General features: G+C 41.7%; 1 protein-coding gene and 1 long non-coding RNA gene across 4 annotated transcripts in view; both read left to right on the top strand.

Moving 5' to 3' along the window:
• Nucleotides 1–4,627, top strand: part of LOC103676952 — a 40,965-nt gene extending 36,338 nt beyond the window's left edge. The window contains exon 4 of the long non-coding RNA XR_572270.2: nt 4,454–4,627. This is a non-coding gene — a long non-coding RNA (uncharacterized LOC103676952). The remainder of the gene's footprint in view (nt 1–4,453) is intronic.
• Nucleotides 4,628–6,159: 1,532 nt separating this feature from the next.
• Nucleotides 6,160–27,125, top strand: part of AFF1 (AF4/FMR2 family member 1) — a 203,937-nt gene continuing 182,971 nt past the window's right edge. For all 3 annotated transcript variants that reach the window (XR_005833430.1, XR_005833429.1, XM_040625065.1), the window contains exons 1-2: nt 6,160–6,416; nt 19,946–20,019. Coding sequence is in view for 1 of the 3 variants with exons in the window: in XM_040625065.1 (XP_040480999.1) it covers nt 19,982–20,019 (38 nt within the window). In the remaining 2 variants the exon portion in view is untranslated. The remainder of the gene's footprint in view (nt 6,417–19,945; nt 20,020–27,125) is intronic.

Raw genomic sequence — 27,125 nt, 5'->3', positions numbered from 1 at the left:
ATTCACCGTGAACTCCATCACTTTGGGACTTGTACGTATTTAGCTCCCTTTGCCCACACAGCATTGTGCCCTTTCCTGATGACTCACATTGCCCCCAACTCTCTCTTTCTCTTTGTTATTATCCTAGGTTCTGCCTCTGGTAGGATGTCATCCCTGAGTCCATCAGGGTTTGTTAGATGCCCCAATCTATGCTCTGATAGCATTCTATGCATACTTCTTTCATAGCACCAGGCAGACTGTATGACAATGAGTTTATCTCTTTTAGTTTTCTGCTGCGTAACAAATTACCACAAACCTAGCAATTGAAAACAACGCACATTTTTGACCTCACAGTTTCTATAACTAAGAAGGCCAGCATGCTTTACCTGGGCCCTCTGCACAGGATCCTACCAGGCTGAAATCAAGGTGTTGGCCCACTGTATCCTCCTCTGCAGGCTTGACCAAGGAAAGATCCCTTTCCAAGTTCCCTTGGCAGAATTCATTTCCTTGCAGTTGTATGACTAAGGTTCCTGTTTTATTGCCAGCTGGTGGCCAAAGACCACTCTCAGTTCCCAAAGACACTTTCCGGTCCTTGTTATACGGCCCTCTCTACAATACAGTAATTTGCTCCTTCAAGGTCAATAGGAGAGCTTCTGCTATAGCTTCAAAAATCTCTGCTCTCCTCCTCCTTGAGCCCATAGATCCTCTTTTAAAAAAGAGCTCACCTGATTAGGTTGGGCTGACCTACATTCAAGGAGAGAAAAATTAAATAGCAAATACACCCCAGGACTGGGAATCTTGGGGGCCATTTAGAGTTCTGCCTTCCATACTCTCCTTCTAGATGTGAGCTGTCCAAAGACAAGACAAGTTTCTTACTTGTCATTATATCCCAGAATTGAACAAAATTAGTACCTGACACTTAGTAGCTACTCAATGAAAGAATGAAGAACTACAACAAGAAAGGAAAGGGAACTTGTAGGGGAGGAAGATATTTAAATGGAAAGTTAAATATGACTTGGTAGATAATGGACTTTTGAATGTGAATCCTGGGTCCATAATGGTACCATTATAAAAAGTTGAACACCAAATAGGAGGATTTGAGTTGGGTGGGTTATGGAAGAATAGGTGGACAGAATGAAATAATATGTATTTCATGCTTCACATGCTGAGTTTGTTTTGCTTATGGCACAATCACCACGTGGAAATTTCCTGCGAACAAATGAAGGTGAAAGTCTAGAAAGAACTTAGAAGAAAGGTATGGGTCCAGGTGAATCATAGTATTGAGTATTGAATTCTTGAAGTTGTGCCATACTTTGTAAGGTACTCTTTTTTTTTTTTTTTAAGATTTTATTTATTTGACAGAGAGAGAGAAACAGTGAGAGAGGAACACAAGCAGGGGAAGTGGGAGAGGGAGAAGCAGGTTTCCCGCTGAGCAGGGAGCTGGATATGAGGTTTGATCCCAGGACTCTGGGTTCATGACCTGAGCCAAAGGCAGACACTTAACGACTGAGCCACCCAGGTGCCCCAGGTTTCGGGTACTCTTACCACCAATCCTTCTCCCATGGGGGCACCATAACTTGACTCTTGTATTCTGGCTCTGATTCATGTCTTTCCCTTTTCCACTTCCCAGCTATTTGATTTTCCCATAATTAATCAGATTTTTCTTATCCTCGTCCTATTTAACCCTCCAGATGTAACTGTCAGAATAAAAACCCATAGCCAACTCTCTCGGGCCTGCTGATGCGGATTTAACATCTGCATGGTGAGAACATGACCTTGAGCTACAGAAGAATCGGGTTCAAGTACTGACTCTCTTTATTGGCTGTATAATCATGATCGGGATGATCTCTCTGAGCTTATTCCAATTTATACATAAATTAGATATATACACATGTTTTCAAGAGAATTAGATAACATTTTGTGTGTGAAATATCTGATAAATTGTAGAAATTAGGTTAAATCCCTGCATTAACTTTTTAGAGAAAAATATGGATGCTGTACTCATATTCTTTTGCTCCAGATTCATTGGGATTTTTCAAATTACTATTATAAATATTAAATCAGTTTAACAATATTCCACATGACGAAAAAACATTCATAATCCCCACTGGGATTGGGAAGTAGTATGTAGTAGCAATGAGTAAAAACTCACACACAATATGAAACTCATATTGCACTGGTTAGAAAGAGTGATATCAGGTTACGTGGAACCATATTTTCTGCTAAATATTCATGATGAAATAAAGACAGTTATTTACAGTAATATTGCACCTTTTTTTTTTTTTTTAGTTCTTTTTAGAGCAAAAGGTAGCAGGTTTACATTTGCATATCTGCCTCCCAGGTTGAGATGTAAAGCTAGGAATTTCTGTATCTGCCTACAATCCATGCTGAGCTCTCAGCACACTTCTTATGTGGCCTCGGGGATTTTGACGACAGCCTTCCAGTCTCGTATTCATTTTCATAAGGTAGCCACAGTAGTTTGTCTAAAATGCAGCCTGGGGGCGCCTGGGTGGCTCAGCCGATTAACCAACTGCCTTCGGCTTAGGTCATGGTCACAGGGTCCTGCTGTGGGGCTCCTTGCTTGGGCAGGGAGTCTGCTCCTCCTCTCCCTATGCCTGCCTCTCCCCCTCCTTGTTCTGTCAGATAAATAAATAAAATCTTTTAAAAAAAATGAAATGAAATGAAATGAAATAAAATAAAATAAAATAAAAAAAATAAAATAAAGTAAAGTAAAATAAAATAAAATAAAATGAAATGCAGCCTGATTGAATCTTAGGATGAAAGGAAAACTCTAGGTTGGCATGGTGGGTACTTTACCAGCAGCTTCCTGTTGACCTTTCCTGTCTTCTATCTTATCACTGCCCCTCGTAATCTTTGCCCCAAGATCCTACTACCCCTCTTTGTGTTCTTTTTTGGGGAGCTGGCTCTTCCACCACTTTCCCTTACCTGGTTTAGTCTAAGCCTTCCACCTCCCTCCTCATTACACACCTCATCTTCTCCTCATCTACACACCTCCCAACTCTGGGTTGATTGTTTTCTTTTACAAGTGTATATACTCAGCTTTCAATTTGGTTGGGATTTATTTACACTTTAAAGAAATTATCCCTTTGAAATATACATGTAGTAATTTTGAAGTAACGTAATTTAAACTGCGGGTCCTGCTGACTACAGAGTTGAGGAGCGCTTCAGGCTGGCCAAGCAAACAGCCGTCTGTGCCGTGATGCAGGCACATTTCCTGCCGGTCTCCATTTAACATCATGTTCCTGCCCCTTTGTACCATTAGGGTGCTCTGAGAATACAGCCTACGAATTTCTGTGAGTCTCAGGGGATTCACTGGTTTATCTTTAAATTTTAAGTAAAAACATGGCTGAAAATTGTCAAGTAGCATCCCAGGAGTCCTCGCATGAAGAGGCAGTTTTAAAAGTACTCTTTAAAGAGGGAAAAGGGGGGTGCCTGAATGGCTTAGTCAATTAAGCATCTGATTCTTGATTTCAGCTCAAGTCATGATCTCAGGGTCATAAGATCCAGCCCTGCAGTGGGTCTATGTTGGGCGTGGAGTCTGCTTAAGATTCTCTCTCTCCCTCTCCCTCCGCCCCTCGGTAGTAATCTCTACACCAACATGGGGCCCAAACTCAGGATCCCAAGATCAAGAGTCACATACTCTTCTCACTGAGTCAGCCAGGTGCCTCAGGCAACTTTTTGAAACAAACAAACAAACAAACAAACAAACACAAAACTTCACTAGAATAACCATCCCGCTTTTTATTATGAAAAAATTAAGGGTTGCCTGGGTGGCTCAGTCAGTTGGTTGTCTGCCTTTGGCTCAGGTCATGATCCCAGGTCCTGGAATTGAGTGCCACCAGGGGCTCCCTGCTCATTGGGGAGCCTGCTTCTCCCTCTCTTGCTCCCCCTGCTTGTGCTCTCTGTCTCTGTCAAATAAATAAATAAAATCTTTAAAAATATTAATTTGGGGGCACCTGGGTGACTCGGTTAAGCGGCTGCCTTCAGCTCAGGTCACGATCCCAGGGTCCTGGGATTGAGTCCTGCATGAGGCTTCCTGCTTGGCAGGGAGCCTGCTTCTCCCTCTGCCTGCCACTCTCCTTGCTTGTACTCTCTCTCTGTGAAATAAATAAAATCTCTTTAAAAAATTAAGTTTGACTTAAGTGTTTTTATTTATTTATTTTTTTAAAAGATTTTATTTATTTATTCGACAGAGATAGAGACAGCCAGTGAGAGAGGGAACACAAGCAGGGGGAGTGGGAGAGGAAGAAGCAGCCTCATAGCGGAAGAGCCTGATGTGGGGCTCAATCCCGTAACGCCGGGATCACGCCCTGAGCCGAAGGCAGACACTTAACCGCTGTGCCACCCAGGCGCCCCTGATTTAAGTGTTTTTAAATAAGCTGCCATCTTTTCCAGAAATTAATCAATAGAAGTATGCATTGGAATTATTTATTTACTTGTTTGTTTCTGCTAGGCGCTGGAACCTTTGTTATTGATACGGCCCATCACCTAGCACATTGCCTTAAGAATATTCATATAAATGGAATGGACTACTCTCTGAAGCAAAACTACATCATCTTCTACAGAAAATTTTTGCAAAATTACATCCTTCAGCTCCAAAAGCAGGAAAATAAAATTATCAAACTTTCACTGTCAACATTATTTACTAAGCTGACCGCACCGTTTGAAGGTATTAGGAGATAGTATGGGATGATAAAAAGGAACATGACAAAGGAAAAAATGTTAGATAGGAGTGGTAAACACCCTTAGGTTATAAAACATTATTCACATATATATTACAATGAAATGTATTAGTTCCATAACAAAAAGGTTAAAGTATTTGTTATGATTAGAATAGATACCAATCTCTATTAGAAACTTTTAAGAACTATACAAACACCCATCTGTCAGAGGTGACTCCTGCTCAGAGATGACCTCTAAAGCTTTCATCTAGAGGCACACCAAATTTCATCAGGGACACCTTCGTTATGTTAGCTGTTAAGGTAAGCCAAGTCAAAATCACCATGGGAGCGTAGGGAGTAGGAAGAAGAGTTATATGTTGGAAACAATCCATGGGAAATTAAATCAGGTAACCAAAGGTTTAATTTGGAAATGCAAATATCTATTGATTAGGTTTTCAATCAACACCGTTCATGTGCACATTGAAGGAGTAATGAGGGGCAAAGCGATGGCAACAAGAAGGAGGAGGAGGAGGAGGGTGAGAAGAAATACAGAGGGCGCTGAGGGGGTTATTTTCACACATTAATTTACATTTACATTATATTACATTTGAATAAGGTAATTTTCATCATCCAAATAATTTCACCCACTTTAAATCATCACGATAAAAACCCATCTGAGCCATTCAATGTAATCTTTCTGCATCTCTTTCAGTGAGGGAGGCGAGATGGTGCTAAGACAACTCCACGCTTTCCCTGTTATGTTCGTAGAAGGAATCCAGTGGCATTTTAACTAGACATTAGCTTTCTCTTCTTCCTTTGGTTCTGTTTGCCAAAGCCCCTACCTCTAGGAGGATTTTCTGGGATTGGGCTCGTGAAATGCAAGAACCCAGAGGTTGGGTTCGGGAGATCTGTTTCCCATGCCACTTTGTACCTTGCGACACTGGGCACAACACTTAATTTTCAGCTCTTCGGTTTCATTATTTGGGAAATGGCAATAATGATGTATCAGTTTTATTTGTTGAGAAGATGAGTCCGGCCTGTGTGTGAAAAGCCCTCTATAAACTGGAAAACACTCTCCAGATGTGCGTTATTGTCTCCTTTAAAGGGCACAGAATCTGTTTCAATTGTATAGAAGACTGCAGAAAGGCTCCTTGACGCTTTTAGTCAGAACTTGACACTGAGCTGAATATCTCTGTAAAACGAAAGGGTTCTTGTGCCCCACATCAGCCCGGGGCAGGGTCACCCCCGCTGCCGGGGCGGTCACTGCAGAATTCCATCCTCAGCTGCGGTTGAGGGCGATCCTCCCTCGATCCTCCCACCGATTTCCCGAGGAGGGCGGCGATGTTCCTAGCGATTTGGGTGGCGCCAGCTAGAGGGCGTGGGCCGGGCGGATCTGCGTAGCGCCGGGCTGCAGAGTGAGGGCGGGCCGGGCCGGGGGCGGGGCCTCCCGAGGAGGGCGTGGCCTTGCCTCCCGGGCGTTCTGGCGCCGCCCGCGCGCGGAGCTTGCGAGCCAGAGAGCGGACTAGCGCGCGGCCCCTGCGCACTCGGCCGCCGGCTGCGCGCGTTGCGGGCGCAGCTGCAATTTCGCCTCCGCGGCTCGTGAGCCGAAACCCGTGCGAGCCGCCTCTGAATCCCGAGAGGACGCGTTCGCCTTTGCTCTCCGCACCCGCGCCCCTTCCCCACCGCAACAGGTCAGGGGAGGGCGGAGGTGGCGAGGGCGCACGACTTGGGACTGGAGGAGCAAGGGTCAGGAAGGTAAGCGGAGCCTTGTGCGCCCCCAGGCTGGGGGTCAGCCTCGCCGGGAACGCCGCAGCCGCTGACTTCTGGGAAGCCCAGGCTCTCCCCGCCTAGCTGCCTGCTTCCCAGCACGCTGACTCAAGTAGTTGGCGTTCCCACTTTTCCGGTGGGAACCTTCGGGGGCAACGGGCGAAGGAGACGCGGAACTCGCATCACCCTTATTTGCAAATGCGGGGCAGGTAGCGTCTGGAAGAACTAGAGGTGGAGCGGTGAGAAACACAGGAAGAGACCCATTTTCCTTCCCTACTCCCCCAAATCAGACGTCTACTGGTGCGCCCCGCGTCTTGCGGAAGGATGTTCGGTTTTGGAACCTAGTCTCGGGGTTGCGTAATAGAAGTGTCCCAGAAGTTTCTCCGGAGTGAAAGCGGGGCTTTTCTCGCTTCCATCCCGAGTTCCCCCTCCCCGCGTCATTGTCACCCCTCCCTCTTGCGTCTAGTTGAGAGAATTAGTGGATCCAATCCGATCTAATTACGATTGAGAGGGAGGCGCGTGTCGGTGGTCCGCAGCCTCGAGAGAGGGAGGGGGAAAGTTGAAGGCACCTTCTGAGACTTGCCCCTGGGGCGCAGGGAGACGGCATCTGCAGAAAGTGGAACTGGTTAATTTCTCTTGGTAATTTTTTACGCCGGTGTCTGATCCTCCTGTGACTGCTGCTTTCGAGCCCTCCGACGTTGCGAGCTCCAGGGTCGTCGAATTAAAAGGAAGAGGAATTGGAGAGTTTTGTGAATCGTACCTACCTTAACGTAATGGTAGTTACATTAATGAATCTGCGAGAGACCTCGAGGGTCCTGATACTTTCTTACTAGGTCGATCTTCCAGGAGTTTCTGCACTCACGTATACCCCAATATTGTTATGCAAATTGTCCCAGGAAGACCTTTGGTTTTGGAGGTGGAGATGTGTCCGTTTCTTCCGGGAGCCAGTCTCTGTTGTGGTGGGGGTGGGGGTCGGGGGGGCGCTTGCAGACCGTGTTTTGCTATATATTTTTTTTAAGTGTGGGATGGGGCAGTTTTAACCCTGTTGGTGCACTTTGAGGGCGGGGGGGGGGGGGGGGAGATGACATACCATCGGGAACCAGACAAATTTAAAACCTTAAAGGCGAAACCGTAATTAAGGCTTAGACCCAGTGTTCCCTGGGACAGTTGCAAAGCGGGAAAAAAGCGCAGAAATTGAGACACAGAAACGTCAGGCGAGGGAGCGGCCTGAGAAGTGTGGATATTTTGCTTGTGCAAGATTATTTCAGACCAAGGTCATGCAGAGTTCGTAAAAGGTAGGCAGAGGTGGGATACCTCTCCCGGAGCTACGTGTGTCAGACTCCGGGTGGAGATAGAAGGCACGTAGAAGAGAAAGACCTTTGGACTATGAGTCTAGTTCTGCTCAGAGGCTTGAGAATACCTAGGCATGGCCCTGTTTCAATGTTTACTTCCTCTGTCTAATGTATTTCCTTAGCTTGTCTTTCATCTTCAGTGGAAAGGATTCCTTGAGTGGATATTCTGGAAATAAGTTCACAGGAGAGTTGAAAATTCTGGATGATTCCCCTGCTTTAATTTAAAGGTGTTGTCTCTTGCCAGTGTCAGAAAATATTGTGTTTGAAGATAAATATGCAGAAAAGGAATGGAGAGTACTAAAAAATAATAATGGCTCAAGAGAATGAAGGGAGACTGGGAGAGAAAGCAAGAGAACTTGTGTAAAACTAGAAAAACTAATTTGAATTTAGCTAATTTAGGAGAGGGGGAACCACAGGAAGGAGTGGGGATGTTTAAGACAAAGAGGTACTGAAGAGTAGGACACAAGGCTTTGAAAAAAATGAGTTCAGATGTGCCTAGAGGCTGAGTCCATTAAGTGTCCAGCTCTTGATCTCAGCTCAGGTCTTGATCTCAGGGTCACAAAATCAAGCCCCTCCTTGGGCTCCACGCTGGGTGTGGAGCCTACTTAAATAAAAATAAAAAGTGAATTTAGATATTGGGGGATTCCTCCCCTTTCTTTTTCTAAATATAACTTAGAGGGATAATGAGACTGGGGGTATAGGACTTGCATGCTTTCCACCTGCGGAAAGAAAATGAACTGTTACTTATCAGAGTTAACATATTTTATACGTTGACTGTAGCAATCAGTTTTTGTATTGGCTTTGGCATTTGTGATTTGCTTAACTCTTCAACTTTGTAAAAATACAATCTTGAAGAATCACAGTGAGTTAAATTAGAATGCAAAGGTCATCCAGGGACTGAGAATTTATGGTCAGAAAAGCCAGGGATTTTAAACATTGCTTTCTCCTGCAAAATGCGGAGTATGCATGCATTTTTTTGCCACCAGAAGTCACTGTTTCACTGTGGGGTTATAAGACTTCCTACTTTGAGGTAGTGGCTAGACTACATCAAAACTGGTTGTCTCTTCTGTTTCCTATCTGGTTGGACTGAATTTTGAAGGAGTGGGTTGAGCTAAAAGTTACTGTTTCATTAACTAAGATTCTCAGTTGGATTTTGGATTAAACTTGGAAGAGTACTGTTCATTTACCATACATAGGAGTTGCGTGTCTGAAAACATCTACAAATTGCTGTAGCCATGTAATTGTTCAGTTAAAGTTATATTGCCTTGAGTTGAAAAGATGTGTTAGAAAAGGCAAACTTGTTTTCAAAATTGTTTTCCCATCTTGGCAATTTTTTTTTTAAAGATTTCTGTATTTATTTGAGAGAGCGAGCGTTTGAGCAAGCAGGAGTGGGGGTGGGGGGCAGGGCAGAAAGCCAGGGAGAGAGAATCTTCAAGCAAGTTCCGAGCTCAGTGCAGAGCCCAACATGGTGCTTGATCCCACAACCCGGAGATCACAACCTGATCACAAGCCAAGAGTAAGTCCCTTAAGTGTCTGCACCACCCCGGCAACCCTCAATATATTTTTAAGAAGCAAGTAAAAGGAGTTTCATGCTCAACTGTAATTTGTGCTTTCATCAAACGAATTTGCGTAATTATTTGTGAAGTTAATTGGTTGTTCAAATTATAAATCTTAAGATGGACTTATGCTTTCACTTTTTAAAGGTAGAGGTAATTTATGTATAAATATTTGAATCATGTAAGACAGGGAACAGTATACCCTGCAGGTGTCCCTGAAGGTATGGCAACAGAGTTCGGGTAGTGTCCTTTCTATTAAAGCCCTATACTGAAAGCTGACCTTCAGCTTGAATTCATTTGCTAACTTAGATATGTCTGTTGAAGCTAAAAGCTTGAAGTTCCCCTATTTCAAGAACTCTGGACTATTAACTAATTTTTCAGGAGATTGAGAAAGTATGTTGGAGAGAGTTCAAATTACGGAACTGCATTAACATAAATATACAAAGCTTTGTAAATTATATTTTCCTCATTAAATTATAAATTCTGTTCCCAAACGATATTTAATTCACTGTAGTTTTTTAGCTGTCTCTCTTTTTTATACACAGTAGTAGTTTATTTAATATTTGCTGACTTGAATCTCAGATTTTATTTAAATAGATTTCATAAACCCTGTAATCCATTTATTAAAATTCTGCCACAATGCAGAAGTAGATGTGAAATATGTAGCTCTTTGTAGGTACACATCCTTTATTCCTGACTGTTTATATATGCACAACAAATTATTGTAGACTTGAAACCGTGAGGTTCTAAGGCCATCAGGGTTGCTAATAGGAGTTTCCGTCTTATGCCTTAGGATAGAACTCCTTCAGTAGTGTTCTCCAGGGGAAGAAAATCAGCTGATTTTCTTAAATTAGCTGGCCCATTTTAAACATGACTAAGGATTTCTTGTTAGAGTGACTTTTTCCTATTAAAAGGCTGAAATTATTGTGACAAGTGGAGTCCAGAGGAGTCAATTACATCATTAATAAGATGCCTCATATTCATTCCTAGTACCTCATCCGTACTGAGCATCTTTTCTGTGCTAGCCAGTACTCTAAGCTTTGGAGAAACTGTGGTAACACCATGATCAAGAAAGAGAAAGAGCTCACGCAGGTGGACTTAACATTCACGTAGCATAAAAGCTGTTTACCAACAGCTTTCAAATAATGTATCATTTAAGCCTAATTGCAACTCTAAAGTTGGAGTTCATTTTCCATTTTAAAATCAGGAAATTGAGTTGAAGAAGTTAAGTGACTTGCTTCTGTGACTCAAAGCCTGGTGCCCTTTCCACTATGGTACACTGAGTTGGCTTTGTTGATATGTGGTTTCCTGTTTTTCAAGAATTACAGCTTGACTCTAAAATATAAATAGTGTTTCTCCCTTGGCTAAGTAATTCTTTCTGATCATTATGGGAATAAAAAAGCAGGTATTTTCATTTAGCATTCTGGACATGTATTTGTGACTCCAAAGGAAAATATTATGCAGGCCTATTAAAAAGACATGTGATGTTGATTTGTACCATACAAAGATCCTTACCTTCCTAAAAAATTATATGCAAGGGCTTATGAACCATCTCCCTTAGTGTTTGAAATCTGCTAGTCAAGTTTTGAAAGGTCAGTCACGTCCCTAGTGAATCAGGATATACCCATACCATTTCCTTCCGTCTTATAGATTCAGTGACTATATGCAGTGCAGCAGTGGTTTTCAAACTTACATTGTCAGAATCTTCTGGAAGACTTGTTAAAACACGTTTCCCATACCACCCCCCACCCCCTGCCCCAGCCCAGAGTTTTGACTCAATAGGTCTGGCGTAATGCCCAAGAGTTTGCATTTGTAACATGTTCACAGGTGATATTGATGATGTTAGTTCTGGAACTACACTTTGAGAACTGCCATATAGCAGAGAATTTAAAAATTTAAGAGCATGGTTACTGAACCAGACAGCTTGGGCTTAAATCTTGCATATGCCACCTACTAGCTGTCATGCCTTAGGCAAATTACTTAATTTTTTGTCAAAAACTGTGAAGGCTCTGAGATTTTACCCTACTTTCAAGGTAACAAGTTAACCTGCCACAGTTTCATGGGCTCCTGGGAGTGACTTTATTGCTCATAATAATAGCAGTAGCCAGAGTGTCAACATTTTCTCACACTGGTTCCCTAAGCCCCAGTTTCCAAAGTGAGATGTGGAGAGAGACACCTGGAAACAAAATGGGTTGCATTATAGGAGAGAATCCTGAGTTTAGGGAATCCTAATCTTTTATAATGGGCAGTAAGCATGCCTGCCCTTTGCTCCAGAGGAGGAGACATTATTTTGTTTATACTGAGCAGTAAACATGCTGCCCTGTGCTGTAGGAGACACTATCTCTATTTTCCAAGGCTGTTCTCTATACAACCATCCTTGAAAATTGTCTAGAACAAAGACAATTGGTGCCTCTGCTTGTACAATATGCAGAAATGCCATGGGCCCCTGGAGAATTGGTTTCTAACACTTTTCCATTCCCTTATAAGATGGGGTTAATAAAACTGTTATTCCTAATAAGGTCTCCCTTACTGGGTAGTTGAGTAGATTAAAGGTACTAAAATTTGGCAAGTACTTGGGGCAGAGCATAATACGTGCTACATAAATATTTCCTGTTATTACTCCTGAAGGAAAAAATGTGTGTGTGTGTGTGTGTGTGTCTTAATGGTAAGTATTACCTTATAAGATGAAATAATTGCCTTACCGAGTATCCCTCACTTTGAGTTTGTTCCGAGGAACTTCTTTAATGGGTCTGCATTTTAAAATGGGTTAATGCATCATTTTACCAGCCCGTGGGGAGTGAAGCAGAAACATTTACTGCCAATACTCATGTGTGTTCTCATGTTTCTCTGCCTCATTATGATTACATAGAATCATGTGACTAATTCTGGGGTGCCTGGCTTGCTCAGTGCAAGGAGCATGAGACTCTTGAAGAGTATGCAACTCTTGATCTCGGAGTCGTGAATTTGAGCCCCATGTTGGGTGTAGGGATTACTGAAAACAAAACAAAAACAAAGAAACATTTGAAAAAAAAAATAGTCATGTGACTAATTCTGTCCAGTGGGGTGTCTGTGGGAGTAACATGTGTTTCTGAGCTGAAGCATTTAAGTGGCTCTCATGAGACCCTCCAACTCTCTTTATCTATGGCACACCCTGAGGCCACATTTTGAAAAAGTGGAGATTCCAACAGTTTGGGTTTCTCAATGTGGAGAAAAGCTCTTTGCCCTCTTTCTTACCCCAGCACACCAATATGCAATGGACATGAAGAGTGAGTATGAAATAAGCCTTTGTTCTGTTAAGACACTGAGATTTTGAGGTTAATTTGCCACTACAGATCCTATCTTCCAGTGCCTATATATAAATATAATACCTACCTGCTGTGAGAAACTTGACGATTATTTTAAAAGCTAGGGTCTGGGTGTGTATATATATATAAATACATATATATGTGTGTGTGTGTATATATATATGTATATATATATATGGAGCTAGACTTAGCAGCTTGCATTCTGTGGAGAGGATATGAGCAGTTAACATTTGTTTACTTTTATTATTTTGCATAAAATAATTTCAGATGGTAAGTACTATGAAAAATAAGTTGGCCAGCACTGTTACTTTCCTTCCCAATGCCCATTCCCATTTTTGTTGTTGTTAAAAGAACCTTAATTGTGTGTGGGACTACATCGTGCCTAGTTTTAGGTGATAGATCATGCTTGTTCTTGGCCAGTGCTAACAATTTGTAACCTGACTTACCTGCCTCCCCTGCAGCTTTAGGAGGCCATGTGACCTAGCTCTGTTTTTTTTGAGATGCAAGGTCTTAGGGAAGGATTTTCCTTTCCTGACAAAAGGAGAAAAATGTGGCTGGCCTAGCCACACCTTTCTCTTCTCATCTTCTTCCAGCCTTTAAAGTAGGTAAGATAATCTGGTTATGGCAGCAGCCTTTTTGTACCATGAGGTGACAAGCATAAAGACAAGACACTACATATGGCGGAGCAGAAAGAGCCAGAGTTCTTGGTGGCCTCATTGAACAGCTAACACTATACCAGTAGCCCTCTTCTGGACTTGCTATGGGAGTATAAGCTTCCATTAATGAAGCAGTTGTTACCTGGCAGCTAGACACATTCCTAAGCCGTGTAGATTATAATGGAGTTGAGAGTGGTTGGCTGGAGGATAAGGTTGAAGGCACAATAGTACTACATTAGCTACTGTAACCGGGAAGGTGTCTTTGAGAATGTATCATTGAGCAGAGATCCAGATGATGAGAGGGAGCCAACAAGTGGGAAATGGATACTTGTGGTTGGGGTAGCACTGGAGTCCTCTTGAACAAGGATTTTGAAGTGAAGAGACAGTTGGGGAAATCCATTATGCCTTTCTAAGCTATGGGTGCCACGTGTTATTGCAGAGCTAAAGGAACTGTGAGTGATCAGATCAGTTTAGGGCCTTGGGAGATGATGATCTGCTTGGGGCAGAGTTCGGGAGAATGCCGACGAAAACAGTGTATGATCCATGACTCAACTCTGACACATTGCCTGTTACCGGGAGACTGTTAACTCCTGGAGAAATGTGTGGGGAAGGGGAAGGGAAGTAGACTTGACAGGGACTACTGACCAGTCTACAGTCCCTCTGGAATCCGAACGGAGTTCTTTTCCTCATATTCTCCTTTGGGAACTGGGTCATGGTCACGGGGCTTTGAGACCTGCTTATCTCTGTTGTCATTGAAAAGCAATATATGGATTCTTCCAGGCATGTGTTTTGATTGGCAGCAAAATAACCAGAACAACAACTACTACCATTTCACTGAGTGCTTAACATGAGCCAGGCATTGTGCTAAAAATATTACACGCATTTTATTGAACCCCATGACATCCCATGAAGCCCCATATTACTGATGAGAGAGCTGAGACCTTAGGAAAAAAATAGTAATTTCTTTGAGATTTTATAGCTAGTCGGTGCAAAGCAGGCCTTTCAACCAGCTTGTCATAAGCACTTCTGAGAGTAGGTTCCCTAGAATGTGCTAGGTTTGGAAGCCCTTAAAAAATGAAGGAGAAACATTTTTTTTTTACTTGAATTATTTGCTATTTTGGTGAGAAAAGCAATGTGATATACATGACTTTTTTTTTTTTTTTAAAGATTTTATCTGTTTATTTGAGATAGCACATGCAGTAGGGAGGGGGGAGTGGCAGAGGCAGAGGGAGAAGCAGCCTCTTCACTGAGCATGGAGCGGGACCTAGGGCTTGATCCTAGGACCCTGGAGTGAGCTGAAGGCAGACGCTTATCTGACTGAGCCACCCAGGCACCCCGACATTTTTATTTCTTTTCTTTTTTTTTTTTTTAAGATTTTATTTATTTATGTGACAGAGAGACAGCCAGCGAGAGAGGGAACACAGCAGGGGAGTGGGAGAGGAAGAAGCAGGCTCCCAGCGGAGGAGCCCGATGTGGGACTTGATCCTGGCACGCCAGGGTCACGCCCTGAGCCGAAGGCAGACGCTTAATGACTGTGCTACCCAGGCGCCCTCCACCCCCCCCCGACATTTTTATTTCTGAATACATTTGTTGCAAGAGACTGGAAGGACTATAGAAGACCTGGCAGGGTACATTCCTAAATGAAACTTACTTGCTTCACTTACATAAAATGTAACATAGATGTTGCTGACTTGAGAGCTGCTCTGTATTCTGCTCCCCCAGCCCAGCTCCACAAGAGCTGCTACGTATTGAGTGCCTGTGAAGTGTCAGTGTGCTGGGCATTTTAGCTAGATAGAATTCACTCTTTTCAGCAATACTGTAAAATTTGCTAGTTTCCATTTTACAGATGGGAACACTGAGGGTGGTAGGGTTTAATTTGCCCCAAGTGATCACCTGTCTCCCTTGAACCTGTCCTCTGCTCTGCTCTACAGCCAAGTTGGTACTTTCTCTCTTTTTTTTAATAGGAGGATTTTAAACTGCCTACTCCCCCCCCCATCACATTTTGTCTTTGTAATCTATGGAAATAATATTAAAAAATGTGTGAAAACTTAAGGAAGACCTTCTGATTTCAATATTTATAGGCCCGTCTATTTTCCTGCCAGCCCCTGTAGAGAAAAATATGTTGAAAGAGATAATAAAGAATTCATAGGATACAAAATAGAAGTGGCCCTTTCCAGAGAAGTCACCATTTACAGTTTGATACATGTGTGTACACACGTGTGTGCATGCATGCACGTGTGTGTGTATGGTGCATAAACAAAAAGCATTTTTAAGCAAATTGGCTCACATTGTACATGTTACGCATCTTGTTTAGATAAACGTATTCTTTTTGATGTTCTGTCGCATCTCATGATGTATCATAATTGATTGAACCATTTGTGTCGGCGTGTATTAAGTTGTTACCAGTTTCCTTAATGTCATAAACAATATTTTATTGCACATAATTCCTTGTACACACGTGACTATATTTTTATTTTGTTTTGGGGTTTTTTGGTCTATTTTTTAAAATTTAAATTTAAATAATTAACAAATGTATTATTGGTTTCAGAGGTACAGGTCTGTGGTTCATCAGTCTTATATACTACCTAGTGCTCATTATATCACATGCTCTCCTTAATGTTCATCACCCAGTTACCCCGTTCTTCCACCCCACCTCCCCTCCAGCAACCCTCAGTTTGTTTCCTAAGATTAAGAGTGTCTTACGGTTTTTGTCTCCATCTCTAGTTTTGTCTTGTTTTATTTTTTCCTCTCTTCCCCTATGATCCTCTGCCTTGTTTCTCAAATTCTGCATATCAGTGAGATCGTATAATTGTCTTTCTCTGCTTGACTTATTTCACTTAGCATAATACTCTCTAGTTCCATCCACGTCGTTGCAAATGGCAAGATTTCATTTTTTTTTGTGATAGCTGTGTAATATTCCATTATATATACACACACCACATCTTCTGTCCATTCATCTGCCGATGGACATCTGGGCTCTTTCCATAGTTTGGCTATTGTGAACATTGCTGCCATGAACATTGGGGTGCAGGTGCCCCTTCGGATCACTACATTTGTATCTTTGGGATAAATACCCAGTAGTGCAATTGCTGAGTCATAGGGTAGCTCTATTTTCAACTTTTTGAGGAACCTCCAGACTGTTTTCCAGAGTGGCTGCACCAGCTTGCATTCCCATCAGCAGTGTACGAGGGTCGCCCTTTCTCCTCATTCTCACCAGCATCTGTTGTTTCCTGACTTGTTAATTTTAGCCATTCTGACTGGTGTGAGGTGGTAGCTCATTGTGGTTTTGATTTGTATTTCCCTGATGCTCAGTGATGTTGAACATTTTTTTTTTTATGTGTCTGTGGGCCATTTGGATGTCTTCTTTGCAGAAATGTCTGTTCATGTCTTCTGCCCATTTCTTGATTGTTCTTTGGGTATTGAGTTTGATAAGTTCTTTATAGATCTTGGATACTAGCCCTTTATCTGATAAGACATTTGCAAATATCTTCTCCTATTCTGTTGGTTGCCTTTGGTTTTGTTAACTGTTTCCTTTGCTGTGCAAAAGCTTTCTATCTTGATGAAGTCCTAATAGTTCATTTTTGCTTTTGTTTCCCTTGCCCTTGACGATGTGTCTAGTAAGAAGTTGCTGTGGCTGAGGTTGAAGAGATTGCTGCCTCTGTTTTCTAAGATTTTGATGGATTCCTGTCTGACATTTAGGTCTTTCGTCCATTTTAAGTCTTATTTTTGTGTGTGGTGTAAGGAAATGGTCCAGTTTTGTGACTAGATTTTTAAGAAAGATTCTTTGAAAGAGACATTAACTGAAGCATATACTAATTTCCTTTCTTAGCAGTGGTGTAGGTTAATAACTTCCTGACTACAGTTTTCCTTTCTTAGCAGTGGTGTAGGTTAATAACTTCCTGACTGCAGTAGGCCTCCATTCCAACCTAACGTAACCTTGTGAGTTGCATGGCTACTCCATAAGCTGTGTAAATCATACATCAGCACCTAAACAGTCTTTCACGGGCTGAATTTGGTTTTTCTGGTGGGACGTAATTGAGAGACAGTAATCTGGCAATGCAGACTCCTTGCACCTGCCTCTGTGGAAAGCCTCCTGGCAAATTAAAGAATAAAATATTTGAGTTGAATAGACAAGTTCCTGGCTGTGCCCTGGGGCCAGATCCCTCAGAGAATGTGTCTCTTTCATTTTGTACTGTATCCAGGTGCCCAAGAACCCAGTGGTGAGACCCACAGATTTGTCCGACCTCTTCAGTCTTGACTTGTCAATCCCTAGGACAGTTAAAAAGAACAGACTTTTAAAGATTTATTTATTTATTTGAGAGAGAGGGCGAGAGAGCAAGAGCGCACGTGCGTGCGTGAACACGAGCACATGCGAGGGGTGGGGCAGAGGGGGGAGAGAATCCTCAAGCGGGCTTCCCGCTGAGCACGGAGCTCATTGTGGGGGCTCAGTCCCCGAACACTGAGATCATGACCTGAGCCAAAATCAAGAGTCAGCTGCTTAATTGACTGAGCCACTCAGGTGCCCCCAAAATAGACTTTCTAGAGAATGGTTTTAGGTTCCCAGCAAAATTGAACAGAAGGTAAAGAGATTTCCCATAGACCTCCCTGACTCCCCCGACCCTCCTCCCTGCCCCCATGCACAGCTTCCCCATAATCATGTCCCAGCAGAGTGGTATATTAGTTACAAATGATGAATTTGCATGGACACATCATTATCACCTAGAGTTCTAGGACCATCTTTCACTGCAGTTTGGTGTGGCTTGACCCTCATTTCTTTTAGGTCTTTGTTCAAATGTTACATTCTCTGATCACCCTGTACAAAATTGCAGCACCTGACCTTGGTTCCTTGCTGGCCCTCTACACTTTCGTTTTTCTCTATAGCACCTTTCAATATCTAACATCTATGTATTTTTCTTATGTGTCTTCTTTGCTGAACTCCTATAGTTTGTAAGCTCAGTGATGGCAGGTCTGTTTTCTTCCCTCCTATTCTCTGTACGTGGCTTAGAGTAGATGCTCAGGAAACACTTGCTGGCTTAGTGACTAAATGAACAAATTGGGGAACTCAGGACCATTCTCAAGGTCGGTGTTCCTCCACAACCCAGCCTACCCCCTCCCTCCCTGCCCTCTTGCTCTCCAGCAAGCCCCAGGGAGGGCAGTGTTGGGCTGCAAGCAGATGGGCATCTTGATTGGTAGGGTCATGTGGGAGACTGCCATCCCGGACTGTGCCGAAGCCTTTACAGTGTTATGAAGAATAATGCTGAAATGGCACACTGTTTACCTGCTGTGTGCCAGCCCTACATGTCGAGAGAGAGGGAGCAGCAAAGGGGGTGAAGGGAGGAGGGGGAGTAATGGCGGTAAAAGGAAGGGGGAAAGAGGGTAGAGAAAGAGGGGAAAGGGAAATAAAAGTGTGTTGGAGAGAGGGAGAGTGAGAGAGAGTAAGGGGCAGGGGTAGTGGTGGGCTGGGGGGAATGATTGGGATTTGAGTTGGAGAATTTAGCAGGTTGGAGGAGTGTGCTACCCCAGAGCGTGTTTGACCCTGAAAAACTTAGAGCTCTACAGTGTGAGTTTCATTAGAATATTTGTAGCATCCATGCTGCATTCTTTCTTGGGGGGAGGAGATGGAGTGACAGTGATAGCTACTGGTGTGGAAACATTGTGGTCAGCAATTTTAATTTCATGGAGGAGGAGATAAAAGACCTTATCAGGTGTGAGTAAAGCTGGACTGTATTCAGTGTTTCAGCTGGCCGGAAGTGTAACAGTTAGCCTCTTAAACGTAAGAGGCAATCTAAAACGGTTACAAATTTAGTGGGTTTTCATTTGTATCACATGGTTTGTTAAATCTGTACCAAGATAATTTGTAATGGATCCTTTGCCTAAGGATGTTTGGAAAAATTGAAACTATTTAAAGCAAGTTAGGAGAAGTGCAATAAATTTACAAACACATACAAGAAGGGGAAAAGGAAACAGCTGTTGATAGTGTTAGAGAGAGAGGTTGTTTCTAGAGATACACAGGACAGTACCAAGGCTATCTTCCCAGGTTGTATAACTTTTTCTCTTTCTCTTTCTTTCTTCTACGATTGGCTCTTATTTGGCCTATTTTTTTATTTAGTATTGAATTCTTGGGTAAAGATCAACTGGCTGATTTCCCTTCTTGTGCATACTCTTACCTCTCTACCTTTTGATTCTAGGGAGGGTGTTCACACAACCTGTTACCTCAGGCAAATTACTTAAAACCGAGTTTCAGTTTTTCTATTTATAAAATGAGTTATTAGTAGATGGGGTGTTAGCATTTACCTTGCAAGTTGATTTTAATGTTTACATGAAACGCCATTTTAAAAGGGCCCAACACAATGCTTGGCAAGAGTGGACACTGGGGGAATGTTATTTCCGTTCTTCCTCCTCATGATAAACTTGTGCATATTTCTTCTTGCTGAAATGGCTTTGAGTAGCCGCCTCGAAATTAGAAGTACATTTGGCCTTTGGTATATGGTAACCAGTTTGTTCCTATAACTTGAGAGTTGATGAAGAACCCACTCTAATTCCAGTGGGAACACTGACTTCTGTTTCCAGTAAGATTTTCCTGCAAGTCCTGTGTACCTGTGAGTTTACTGATGGGCTGATATTCACAGGTTGCTCTTTCTCTTTCAGATGAACAGACTTGTCATTTTCCACTGACCGGCAGCAATGGCGTTTACGGAAAGGGTCAAGAGCAGCAGCAGCAGGTAACGGTGAAATCCATGATTCAAAAATGTGACAATATTTAAGTTTATAATGTTTTTTTCAAAGAATAACCTTGATGCTTTTCATTTTTACCATGCAAGACACTATGGGAAAATTTCAGTATTCTCTGCATGAAGCCAAACCTGTTAGACTGGCTCCATATTTTCTTTCAACCTAGTACTTTCTGAGCCTCCTAACTCATTTCCTTAACATACAGATGTTATGGTAGATCAGCACCCTGATTCTGTGTTCAGATATTGGTCTGTATTACATAGCTTTGGAGAAACGAGCCACCTGTTCATGAAATCCACCTTCTCCTGAAAGCTTGGAAGGCAGGGATTCGGTCAGTGACGTTTACTGCTTTCAGATCTCTCCCTCCGATTGTGCGCAAATCGGTAACTTCCTTCTTGCGTGTCCTAAATGATCACGGTTGGCCGAGGGGAGCATGTTAACGTCCTGAAGTGGTTATTAAGAATAACTCATTTGCTATCCAGAGGGAATTCTTAATGTCACTGATCAATTTTTATTTATACTGTGAGATATTCAAAAACGTTAATGTGTGAGACATGTTGACTCAAACTTAACTCATATTTATTGAGTAACAGATGATGGTGCCCCTAATTCTGGAAGGTCCTGCCTGGATGCTGTCCTACTTCCCTTTTCTGGTTCGTTTAGGAAACTCTTCCTCTATCCCAGGCGGCCCTGGCGGTACTGTTGTTAGACGGGGCGCACTGTCCTCCCCCGCAGAGGAAGGCATGTGACCAGGGTGCAGCAGCTTGCATTCTGCTAGAACTCGGGGAGGCTGTTGTCAGCCGTCTTTAGGCTTGTTCATTATGTTCGGTTACACATAAGTCTTAAATTTTTATGCAGTTAAATGTCTTGTCCTTTATGGGTTCTGGTTTTGATTGTGCTTAGAAAGGTCTTTCCAGCTCCGAGATTGTGCAAATAATGTCATGTGTTCTCTGCTGGCACTTGAATGGGTTCATTTTTTGCATTTAAATCAGAACTTGTGAGCTGGTGGCCTCTGGGACAGATCTGGTCAACAGATGGGTTTTGTTTGGCCCCTCACAGTGTTCTAAAAAAAATAGATCTGCCAGTGTGTTTTACATAACCATCTAGACTTCCATCTTTTCTTTAAAAAATTAGGAGTTAACAGCATTGGGCTTGCACTGCCGTATGGCAGCTACTCAGATATGATTGAATAGCCTCTGCTCTTTTCCACAAGGCATGAGCTTAGATGCATTCTGATTCAGAGCTTTCCAAATGGTGTGTCGTCAGTGCGCTCCAGGTGTGCCAGCCTGTTCATCCTCAGCCTGCAGGTCAGCCAGACTCCGAAATTCCCGCCTGTTTCCTCCTGCAGACATCCGCTTTGTCAGGTTGCCCCAGAAAGACTTGATTTCTAGTTCACTACAGTTTCCACACGGTTGGATTCACATTTACTTCACTGCTTAGCCCTCTTAGCCTGTGACCCATGTCAGATTTTGGACTGTTAAATTTTTTAAATTTTTAATTAATTAATTTTTAAATTGAGTTTTCTGTCCAATGTGGGGCTTGAACTCACAACCCTTAGATCAGGAGTCACATGCTGTACTGACTGAGCCAGTCAGATGCCCCAGATCTTGGACTTCTCAATATTTTGATCTGTCTGTAATTAATTTTAGTGTAAGTGTGTGCTGTACATTCCCGTGTTATTAGGAAAATGAGAAGCCCAAGGGATGTTAGGAAGCTATTTTTTATTTTTTAATTTATTTAATGTTTTAAAAGGCTTATTTATTTGAGAGAGAGTGCGTGTGAGCACGTGAGCTGGGGGTGAGGCAGAGACAGTGGGGGAGAGAGAATCTCAAGCAGACTCTCTCCTGAGAGGGGAGCCCAACACAGGGCTCCATGTCAAGACCTGACATGACCTGGGTTGAAATCGAGGCAGATGCTTAACCGACTGAGTCACCCAGGTGCCTCAGGAGCCATTTTTTTTTTTTTAAAGGCAAAAGTCTAGCCAGTTGAATGTTTCAACATAATTTATTAAATCATCTATCTTTTCTCCATTGAGTGCTGTGTCTAAATTCCATCACATTCCTGAGTCTTTTGTTGGACTTTTTGTTCCATCGATTGTTTCTCCTGGCAATGGTGCCCTGCTATTTCACTGTATTTTCATAGATCTTAATATTCAGGCACTTCTTTGTCATTATTTTTCATTTTTAGAATTTTGATAGTTATTCACATCTGATTACATTTCCACACTTCCTCTGAAGTCATTAGTCCTTTTCTAGAAAAGTGTTGGCATTTTGAATCAGGTTCCTTTGAATTTCATCAGTTAGGGAGAATTGAATTCAATAGCATATTAAAACTGTGTCTTCCTACAGGGCATCTAAGTATCAGAATGGTGAACTTTTAAGAGGATGAAGAAATTTTAAATTTCAACTGTAAGATTTTTGTGGGCGTATGATTTTTCAAAAATTTCTAGTTGTTGACATTGCATCCGATATAATTTCTAGTAGAAAAATCAATTATAATACAGTATTATCAGTGGCAAGATTAAAAAGTATTTTGTGTTCTATTACTTACAGATGTTTGCTATTGTTAATTATTAGGATGGGTAAATGGCATTTATAGTAACATTCTGGCAGTTATAGAACTGGTTTTATTATTTCAACTCATAACCTCCCTGATGTGCTCCTTTTAGTTTTAATACCCAGTACAAGTGATAACGCTAGGGGAAGTCCTGCATGGAGCTCAGTTTTTAATATAGATCAGTAGCTCACTGTTTAAATGTTTAATCATGACAGGTTAATCTTTTAGTAGTCCAGAAAAAAGCCCATCAAATTCACGTGGAACTGGTCCAGGGCTAGCGTGTACTTGAAAGGAAACAGATGTGTATTGAGTGTGCAACTCTAATTGTTCAAACTAACCAGAAGCCTGAGTGTGAGCCCTTACTTTGCTCAGGGCTATCAAAAGTCATAAGCGTGGGCAGAATATTAATGTAATGTGTAAAGACAATATTTGTTTTGGTTCTTATAAATAATAGGCTTATTCTCTGATTTGCAGATTTACCAGCATTAGACACTCACTAGTGAATCTCCGCTCACTTCTATTTAGCCCCACCTTCCTTTCCCCTCCTTTCTTTTTGTTCTTTCTAGAAATTGTTATTATTGGAGTATAACAAACTGAATAGGGCAGACGTTATTAGTACAGTTCCGTGCGTTTTCACAAAGTGAACACACTTGTGTAACCGATCAAGTGGCAATACCAGCTCTCCAGAAGCCTCCTCTTGTCCCCTTTCAGCTACTAACTCCCTCACAGGCTGCCACTCTTCTGACTTCTAACACCATGAATTTGTTTTGTTTGCTTTTAAATTTTATTTAAATTTAATCATATAGTATACATTTTATGTGTTCTCTTCAAAGAGTTTCGATGTTAGTTAGTTTTATTCTATTTCATAAATTTGAGTATCTTTAACTTTTAAATATCTCAATGTTTTTTATAGTAAACTATGTTAGGTGTATTTTATATAGTTCCATATATATTTTTATGTTCCTTTCCATCAACTTTCCATGGTCTGATATGGTAATATAATTACCCTTATTCTTTCTTCCATTTCTTCCTCTTCTACCCTCCAACTATTAGCTCTGCTTTTAGTTTTAAATTGTCCAGAGTGACAGCACATTTTATTTTATAATTATACCTTAAAAGCTTTGTCTCTAAATTGATAATAGACGTTTGAAAAATCAATAGCCTATTTACATTATTTTGATTGGAAAGCAAAATAGTGTTTAGGGTTTCATTTCATATTTCGTATAGGGTCATATTTCATATGGCTTCAAAGTTATCACAAGTACCACTTGAAAGAGAAGGTTCATTTTGGTCACAACAAATCAGTTCTTTAGCTGAGTAAATTGTTCAGATTCATGCCACATTTTAAACTGCATTCATCTTTGAATGGTGTTTTCATTTTTCCTGGAGTTTTTAGTTACTTTTCTTTTTCCTTACTGAGAGAACATGGCTTTTTGCCATTTCACCAGTCTGTTCCCCTTCTTCCCCTTCTTCCTCTTACTTATTGATCGAAATGTTTCATTTCCTTCTTGGAATCCTGAAACTAAAATTAATTTTTACAAAGTGCGTGCTAAATTACATTCTTCTGAAATTGGGCCCAGGTAAGTGAAGCCGGAGAGTAAGGCTGGGATACATTCTGGGAAAATGTTACTTGATGATGGGTGGAAAACATGTGAAGGTAAAACATAAGAACGAAGGAAATTTTGTTTCAGGCTCTGTCACCAGATTTGTGGGGCACAATTTTATTGTTTTCTGCCATTAAGAGTAGGTACTTCTTACACAGATTTTAGGAGATCTGCTGAGATATGCTTTTCAGTATTTGGGAAGATTTGAAAGATTGAATTTTTGAATGCTGAATTCGTATTATAGTACTGTACTCTTAGAAGCTCTCCTTCCCCGGGAGAGTCCGAAATAATGTTAACTCTCCGAGAAGAGTCCTCAATTAGTAAGGAAGCTACAAGGTGTTAAGCTGATTAACACCTATTATATGGACAGATTTTCTTTGTGTGAGTCCATCAGGGGCCTAACTTCCAGATACTTACTAGAGAGATTAATGGCTGGAGGCCATGTTTTCCAGGAACAGGGATTGGCCTGGGCATTGTAACTACTCCACACCTGGAGTGTGAACTGGGGAGCTAGGAAGGTTTCCTGTATTTGCCAAGCAAGTAGTTTAAGGCCTGATTTACGAGTGCAGTAATGTTTCCTATATAGAACTCATTGTATCCCTTTATTTTAGAAAATGGTTCCTAATCATTAAGTATGTGACATTGTCATAAGGGGTTTAAGATGAGTCACTGGGTTTGATGGGCTTAGAAGTGTTTGGTTTCAGACTTACCCCAGACCTGAGGAAATCTTTTTCAGAATTAGTTATCTCGAAGGGACACTTAAATTTGGGGGGAGGGAGGCTAAACTGTAGAAATACTGCATAATTTCCACCAGTAAAATCCGGTTGGGCTAGTGGTACATCTGTAATAAGCAAGCTGGAGTGGGGGCTTTGTGGTGGGGTCTCTATGTTTAGATCTCTGACCCGCTGCTTACTTGGGCAAAATCGCTCAACTTTTAAAGCCTCGTTAAAATGGGGATAAGAAACAAAAACAGGGATGGGAAGAATAGGTAATGTGTGTAAAGTGCTTATCATAGGACCTCCTACATCGTAAATCCTCAGTAGGTTATTGATTCCACCACTTTGGTGATGACGGCGGAATGGTGGATTTCAGGGGAGTCCGAAGCTTCCTTAATTGTATTTTGAGGGGAAGGGTTTTGTTCAGAGGCAACTTTTTGGATAGAAGGGATTGTTCCATGAGCTACTCCAGGAGTAGCATTCATATGAAGAAGAATGATAGAGGAAACAGACCTTTAAAAACAAAACACAGGGTGTATTTATTTGCAGAGCATGTGGATACACTCACAAGTTTTACTGTGGTCTGTTTTACATATTGGCAGTGGGATTGTCCTAAATCACACACAGAGTGTAAAAAAACACTGCCGCGTAGTATTTTCTTTTCTACAAGTAGCATCGTTTTTATATATTAAAAAAAAAAAACCACTTTATGGAGGTGTAATTTACATGCCATTTTAAGTATGCAATTTAATGATTTTTAGTAAATTCACCGAGTTGTGCAACCGTTTCTATAGTCCGTGTTCAGAATTGCACTCCCAGTAGATGAAGCTGCCTGTTTCCCACCCCAACCCCAGGCAGCCATTAATCTACTTAATAGTTTTGCCTGTTTTGAACATTTCATATAAATGCAATCATATAATATGGGTTTCTTTTTTTTTTTTTTTTGTGACTTGCTACTTTCACTTAGCATAGTTTTCAGGACTCATCCATGTTGTAGTGTGTGTCAATATTTCATTGTTTTTTATTGCCAAATAATCCGTTGTATGGATATACCAGTGTTTTATTTACTGTCCACCAATTGATGGACATTTGGGTTGTATCCACTTTTTGGCTATTATGAATAATGTTGCACATATGTTTTCATTTCTTTTGGGTAGATATTAGAAGTGGAATTACTTTCTTGCAAGGTAGATTCATGTTTAGTGTTGTTTTTTAAAATTTTATTGTTTTTTTAAAGATTTTATGTATTAGAAGGAGAGAAGGAAGGGTTAGAGGGAGAAGCAGACTCCCCCCTGAGCGGGGCAGGGGTGGGGGAGCTGGATGCAGGACTCGCAGATCATTACCGGAGCTGAAGGCAGATGCTTAACTGACTGAGCCACCCAGGCGCCCCTAGAGTCATCTTTAGATTATTCTAAGTTCCGGTTTACTGTGCTAGTGGGTCAGTTTCAGATTCATTTGCATATGGTTTTTCTCTTCTCCTTCAGCCCTGAACTCTACTAGTGCTGAGAATTGGAAGAGAATGGGTTAATGTTATTTAGTGACTTCTGTGTAATGGATACTAGTCTAGGTAGTTGGCATGATATCATTTTAGGTGATACTTTGGTCTGTGGTGGTGGATAAGGTGAACATTGAGTTAAATTGTTTGGGATTACACCATCTTTGTAGGGATCCTAATTTTATGCTATTCCGATTTGGAGAAGAACCTTTTTCTTCTTTTTGGGAGACTTCAATGATAATAACCGTTTTTTCCTGAAGCTGTAGCAGTTAGCCTCTTCAGGAATCTGTGGAACAAGGTTAGGAAGAAGAGAATTTCAGTTCCAGGTTCCTGTGGTTTCTAGAAGCCTGAGGGACATTATTTCAGAATCGGAGTCTTGTTTTCTGTAGCTCATGATAACCCTGTAAAGTGGTCAGATTAGATGGTAATCGGCTTCCTTGTACTGGAGGAAGCAGAGGCCTGGAGAAGCTAATCGCTGAATGTGTGAATCAGACTATGGGGAATGCCGGGGGCAACTAGTTTGTTTTGGCTGTGAAATTCTTAAAGGACTACACAGAATAACATTTAACGTGTGAGGCACTGTGCAGTTGCATTTCTGCCCTTGACCAACAAGTCTGGATGCCTTCGTCAGACAATGCCTTTTCATAAACTGCAATGCAGACTGCCACCATTTTTGTTGCTAAAATTGTAGATGCTCGATTGTGTATGTTTGTGTAAGTAAGATG

Source organism: Ursus maritimus, unplaced genomic scaffold (genome assembly GCF_017311325.1).
Source record: "Ursus maritimus isolate PB19 unplaced genomic scaffold, ASM1731132v1 scaffold_8, whole genome shotgun sequence".
Classification (NCBI taxonomy): Eukaryota; Metazoa; Chordata; class Mammalia; order Carnivora; family Ursidae; genus Ursus; species Ursus maritimus.
This window is presented reverse-complemented; position numbering and strand designations above follow the sequence as displayed.